The sequence below is a fragment of the Cygnus atratus genome, chromosome 5 (genome assembly GCF_013377495.2).
Source record: "Cygnus atratus isolate AKBS03 ecotype Queensland, Australia chromosome 5, CAtr_DNAZoo_HiC_assembly, whole genome shotgun sequence".
Classification (NCBI taxonomy): domain Eukaryota; kingdom Metazoa; phylum Chordata; class Aves; order Anseriformes; family Anatidae; genus Cygnus; species Cygnus atratus.
In genome coordinates, this window is record NC_066366.1 from 58561646 (window position 1) to 58568557 (window position 6912).

The 6912-nt window shown below is 34.3% G+C and overlaps 1 protein-coding gene across 4 annotated transcripts in view; it reads left to right on the forward strand.

The window, feature by feature from the left end:
* PPP2R5E (protein phosphatase 2 regulatory subunit B'epsilon) overlaps window positions 1-6282 on the forward strand; it is a 72908-nt gene extending 66626 nt beyond the window's left edge. For 2 of the 4 annotated variants that reach the window (XM_035551096.2, XM_035551095.2), the window contains exons 13-14: window positions 1244-1345; window positions 4100-6282. In XM_035551096.2, coding sequence (XP_035406989.1) covers window positions 1244-1345; window positions 4100-4199 — 202 coding nt within the window. In that variant the 3' untranslated portion in view covers window positions 4200-6282. The remainder of the gene's footprint in view (window positions 1-1243; window positions 1346-4099) is intronic. The other 2 variants (XM_035551097.2, XM_035551098.2) reach the window with 1 other exon arrangement.
* Window positions 6283-6912: the final 630 nt, after the last annotated feature.

The following is a 6912-nucleotide window of genomic DNA, read 5'->3' on the forward strand; positions in this document are numbered from 1 at the left end:
AAGATGCATGTAAAATAAAGAAGGTATTTAAGGAATCTTTTAAAGAACGTTCTTAAATGCAGGCAACAAAAATGAAAGCTTATTGAAAGAAGTGAATAATAGATGGGGATGGAGAACTGTCACGTTTCCTGTATAGGTTATCTTTAAATGTTCCTAGCACCCGTAGTGTTCATTTACTTTACTGGATGAAGAGTTGTTTCATAAGCAGACCTATGTCTGTATATGATAACTGTAGTATTGGATGAGGAACTAGGATTTCTTGATTGATAGTCTATTCAAATTCTTCGAATGTTTTCAGTTTTTTTTTCTTTCCCTTTTCCTTTTTCAGTTGTATAGTTGCTTCTTTATCTTCAGCTCTGCCAGAAAAGAATTTTGAACTCTAGATAATCAGACTATTGGCAGACCCATATTACTTTGGAAAAGCTGTTATATTTTAGGTTATTTATCTAGTCAGGTGGTGTAAAAGAGTAAACTGACTATAACTTTCTCGAACCTTTGTGGGACGAGAATGCCTTTGAAACCTTTTTGAAATTACTAGGATTATACATCACTTCTTATATGAACAGGTCACACTTGTCATGTTTTATGCAGTTAAGCAACTGGAATTAAAATAAGCAGTGGTATATTGGCTTTTGTGGTAAGGTCAGGAAGAGCAAAAAGCAAAGAAGGCAGAGGTTTATGTAGATACTGTGTACTGCTTTGCATAGGTACTGCAATATCTCATCGATAAGACTTTTTTTTTTTAAGATTTTATTTTTTGATGTACCAAAGTGAAAATGAATATGAAATGTAGTGGTACAAGGAAATCACTCTTGAAATGAAGCGTTGTATTTTGCAGAGATGCACTGAATATTCAGCTTCCTAGAAGAAAAAAAAAAGTTAAGGAAATTTGAATCATTCCCTTTTTGTGTTTACGTTCTGTTACTTCTGCAAGCATTGATGATTTTAATCTCCGGAGTTGCATTCAGAATTGCTCCACATCAAGAGCTATAACATCTTTAATGTAATAGCTTTCTGCTGTTACCGTTTACCCTAGAGTTTTGGTTTACGCCATGTAAGTAGTCAGTAGAGACATGAGAGCCGATTCTCACCTTTAAATGTGTTAATCAAGAGTAGTTCCGTAGAAATCAAAGAATTATCATACTTGGAAGAGCAGAAATGATGGTAAGAGAAATACTTTTCTTTCATGTTTGATTTCACCTGAAACTAAAACTCCTTTTTTTTCTTTTTTAATGTTTCACAGGGCTATTGTGGCTTTAGTCTACAACGTGTTGAAGGCTTTTATGGAGATGAACAGCACCATGTTTGACGAGCTGACAGCCACTTACAAGTCAGATCGTCAGCGGTAACTTTTTAAAGCTTTTTTTGTCAGCTGTGCATAAGGCCTGCTGTTTAGTTTATTCCTTACACTCAGCTGCAGTTGCATAATCTCATACATAATTGACACAGTGCCTTGTTTTTTCCTCTGTATTCTCTTGAGCCTTCTGTTTGCAAGCTGTAAGATAATGTCATGTAAATGTTGTTCTTTATTCCTTATAAAATACAGTACCTGTTGCTTAGCTTGGGAATCTGTACAGAATTCCTTTTGACCCCATATTCCAAGAGAGTTCGACATATAAAGCTATTTTCTGTATTTTCTGTCTAAACATCAGGAAGCAGGTCTTTGGTGTGCGCTTGACAGAACCCAGTTCCAGATCGCTCAGAGAGGTTGTAGAGTCTGCCTTCTTGGAGATCTTCAAAAGCCATCTGGCATGGTCCTGGGCAACCTGCTCTGAGTTTTCCTAAGAAAGGGGTTAGACCCAATGACCGCCAGAGGTCCCTGCCAACCTTAAACATTATGTGAAGCTCTTCAGCAATAAAAGAAAACAAGTGTTTAAAGATAACACTTAACGACTTAAAAACAAAACAAAAAAAAACCTCACACAGTTTGGAAAAAGGCATAAGGGAAGTCCCAAAGATTTGATTTTTCCAAAACACTGGTCATAGGCTAGATGTCTTAAAGCAAAGAGGCATCTCTCAATTCTTTTGGTTCTTATTCAGAAGTCTTGCTGTAGCTGAATCTTTGAGTATGCAGGATCCATTAGGTGCACCACTCATACAGTCATTAGTTCCACCCTAATGATATTATGATACGCTATTTTTAGTTTGCCTATTTTCCTGTGCTCCTTAATTTTCATTTTCCAATTACAGTGCAGATTCTTTTCTCAAGAGTTTTAGCTTATCCAGAATAGCAGGTCCAAAAAAAAAAAAAAGTAAAATTCAAGAACTCTGAACAGTCTGCAACTTTAAGTCATACGTTTTCTGTGACTTAACTTTGGAGCTCCCACAAGCAAAGCGAAGGGTACTGTATGTATTGTATGTCATCAGAAATTGCTATGTCTTTCAAGGCTCTTGGATGCCATAGTTTTTGAATCCTGTGGCTGGAGTCGCACTGTCCTTTTGTTCTGCTTCATTACTGTAAAATACAAAGTTTTATACATGTAAAATCTACAATGGATGCATTAATACAGCATTTTACTTTTAGAGACTTAGAGCTGTATTTTAGCTAAGATGCAGATGAATTCTAGATAGCTGATGATAAATAAGGCTCAATCTGCTAGATTGAGCACTGTGTGGTTTTCTAGCAGAAAAGTCTGAGGGTCTGGTCATCTAATCCAGCCTTTTATGGAGGAACCTCAGTGGCTTAAATCAATGGCAATTGCATTTTGTACCTTAAGATGAGGCACTTGTCTCTTAGCAGGATCAGACACTGGTGTGTAGTATGTCCCGTGTCTGGATAACTAACTGTCGTTATAAAACATGTAAATACCTTTTAGTGTATAAACAGTGATAATTACATTAATTTTTACAGGAAAACTTCATTATTTTAACAAAACAGCATTTTTTTTTGCTAAACTAAACCAGGAGAAATATGTTCAATGTTAATGACTATGATAGGTCAGATAGGTAAGTTGAATGAGGGTATCATCACCTAAGAGTTTTACTAAGTAGGCATGTATTTAATAATGATTGGATGATAAAATGGATGATAAATATCTGGTAAGTAGCCTGAAAATGTCAGGCTATTTATTTTTTTACTCAGTTTTAAGTGCGTTTTAGTGACGGTGGGCTCTATTTTTTTTTTTTTTATCTATTAAGAGACTTACCTAAGAGTTGCTTTTATTTTTTGTATGCATAAATACTGTTGGAAATTACAATTTAAAATAAACAGGCTAGATGTTGGCATTGTGACTGAATTAAGATGTGTAGGAATAATACTTCTAATGTACTGAAATATTTTCAAGAATATTGTAACATGACAGGCAGGGAATCTGTATCTCTATAACTATTAGATTTTCACTTCATCTGCACCTTCAGGGTGATGTAATAGAAATTTAATGCATTTTGTACCTTGCAGTATCAGGGAGATTTATTCAAAGCAAGCTACAGCAGAGACAGGAGATTTAGAAAGCAAATAATGCAGGTTAAGCAAATATTTGTTTAGCTGTATAATTTTATCAAATAAGCCATTTAAAGCCTGTTGTTAAAGCAAATGCTACATAAAATTTTTTAGGGAAAAAAAAAAGCAAAGCACTGACCAGAAGACAGATCTTAGGTCTGAACTTTCCCTTGGGTGATGGATGCCTAAGGTGTATGAAAGTAATGTATGTAATAACAGTGATTCTAAAAGAATAAAGGAACACTTGTTCTAGAAAGTGGCTGTTATTTTTAAGATTGAAAACAGCTTCCTTAAATAAACATGAAAATTATTCAATGAAAATTAGTGCTGAAAATATTAATTTTTACAAATCGTGATATATTTGATCCATAATAAAAGTCCATGGCATTTTTTTCTTCTATATTACAAGGTAGTGTCTATGAACACTGTTATTGTGTTCAGTTTATGGACATACTGCTTTTTTTTTAGTGATGCTTAAATAGGTAACAAAATGAAAAAATAAAAGTAATTTACAAAAAATTAAGTATATATTATAATTGCAAATGTGTTGAACAAAATTAGTATTGCTAATTAATGTGAACTGTATATTTTTTTTTTTTTTTACATAAGTTCTCTACAATCTTCTCTCCTGCTAACTTTTTGTTTTATTTCATCTGTCAGTGAGAAGAAGAAAGAGAAAGAACGCGAAGAACTGTGGAAAAAACTGGAGGATTTGGAATTAAAGAGAGGTCTTAGACGTGATGGAATAATTCCAACTTAACAAAAAAACAAAACAGCATTATTAACCTGTGGAGTCACACATTTATGTAGTAGAAGATGGAGCAACAGTTTTCTGTATTGTGCAACTTTACAGTAGATTTCACATTTGTTTCATTATTACAACAGCACTGTATATACCTGTCTCTAAGTAAAGGAAAAAAATAAGGACTTTAATCCAAAGTTTGGACAGCAGATGGACTTCTCAGAACTTTGCAAACATAATCATTGTTTTAACCCTTCTTAAAAACCAGTCTTCAAAGATCTGTTGATGAAAATTGCAATGTCAAATTCCATTGTCAGGACCTGTTCCTTATTTATCATTAGCAGAGAGTATAATACAACTTTCGAATGTGAACAATCTTAAAATTTAGCTTGTCTTTCTGCTAAACTGTTAAGTGTATTTATAGTAAAAGAGAAAAAAAGACTGTCATTTCCTTATGAGTTTGTGTAACATCCTCCTTCTCTGGATAACTTTACTGTAATTTGACTTTTTTTTTTTTCCTTTTGCACATCTTCATAAGTTGAATGTCCATTCAGATCAGGACCATGAAAAAACATGGGTCCTGAATAAAAGTTTTGTTTACTGGTGTGAGCATTTTTTAGTACCAGGCTGTCTCTGGTGCTTCTTTAATTTGAACATTAGGAGTAAAAAAAAAATAGTAGGTGATAAACATAGTAGAAAAGGGAGCTTTGGATTCACGCACCTATTTATTGCAAATCCAAATTAGTGTCCACAATCCTTTAAAAATGGGCAGTGGTAACACCCTAGATTTCAGTACCTAACCAGTATTAGTGTTATGGAATTGGACACAAATACCAGACCTGTTTTAGAAATACTAATTGCTAAACTATTACAGTATGTTTTTATTGGACCATTTTGAAAGAATAAAGACAAACACTAAACAGTGCAAGCATGAAATTGATCTCCAATGGTCATGGATCTGATTGGGAAATGAGTTGAGATAGCAGTTTGGACTGTTTGGAGTTGTTGCCTTACTTTTTAATATGTATTTATAAAGTGTTCCAGCAAAAGAGGATGTAGCCTCTAAGAAACATACTATAGTGTTTTTGTGGTTTTAGTACTATTACTCATCACAATACCAGCCCTGTGATCTTAGCTGGAAAGGATTCTGGATAATATACTTCTGCATTCTCATCTGGATGCTCATTCCTAACTACTGTATTTGTTACCAAAAGTGGTTCTACAAATGCTACTGAAAAAATTCTGGAAATCCTAATGTTCTGAGTATTAATAATAAAGTTTAAAATGCTTTTATATCAAAGGTGCATTGTGACCAAATTGTTTAAAACAAAAGAAAAAAAAAAAAAAACAAAGAAGAGGGCTGTATTATAAGTATACATTATTGGCTATCTGCTTTGTATTTGAAAGTGGAATCTTACATCTTTGGTAGGTAAAATGCTGATAAGACTTATGTACAGTATATATTTAGCTAATGCAGTTGCATTATTATATACCGAAAGGTATGTGTTTTGGGATTTTTCTCCAGGATGCTTTTGAACTGTTATAGACATATGACAACAGTGAATTGATAATCCTAAACCATCAATCCAGCAGTATTTACAGTATAAAACTGAATTGGTGTTCATGAGTCTTTGTGATAGTTGCAAACATGAATTTATGACCTGTTGCCATTGATAGAAGTACAGTATAAATACAAGCTTGTATGTTTTTCTTCCTACCATTTAAACATACAGTAGGATTTGAAGTTTTCTTGTTTCCAGACACAGAAAAGAGGAAAAAAAGAATTCCCTCCTAGACTACTGACTGTTTCAGGATTATCAGGTCACCGTTTGTACTCCTGGGTCTGCACACACAAATGTTGTAAACTCAACAATTTTGTAAAAGGTTGGCACTGTTAATTCTGGAAAGAAAAGGTGGAACTACTCATATGCAACACCAAACACAATGGGATTAATGAGTTTATTTAAAGAACACTGACTGGGACGCAATGTAAATTAGGCAGTTACTGTCATAGTTGAAACATTTTATTTTAAAGTGCTGAAGCAAAGGTGCAAGCTGAAATACTGAAGATTAAATAAATTTATAACAAATCATGTCCCTTAGCCCATTGATTTTGACAGTCTTTTATTTCTGTTACCAAAAAAAAAATATATTGACTAGTGTGATTTCTGTGTGAGATGATCACGCTTTGCAAGAGGGTGGACTTAAACTCATGCTTAAAGACTGTGTTCAATTGTGGAAAAATTGAGATGTAACAGAGGAAAAAAAAATGTTTTCCACCTGGTGGAGTAAAACAAAACAATGTGAAATTAGAAAAAGCACCTTGTCCTGTACTTAGAGTTTAGGTGAGTGTTGTTTGTTCATAACTTTTTGGTTTTGACATGACATTTTGGTATTGATCATACAAAACTGATGAGAACCTGATGGGTTGCAATATTTTGTTACCTCTGATGTTACCTCTGATGTGGGGATAGTGGGGAGTATCTAAAGTTATAGATGATTTATCACTTCCGAGAAGGAATGTTTTCTTTAAGCTGAACGAGACGATGTGATATTAGTCACTTGACTCTAAAAGGCTGGCACGACGCTAGGTTGCACTGTGCGATGTATGCGAAGAAGCACTTGCCACAATGATCTGACTGTACCCCCGGGATCCGCTGTTTGCCGCAACCCAAATGCGATATTCTGCCGCTGCACAGAGCTCCCCTGGGGATCGATGGGAGCTTTAGGC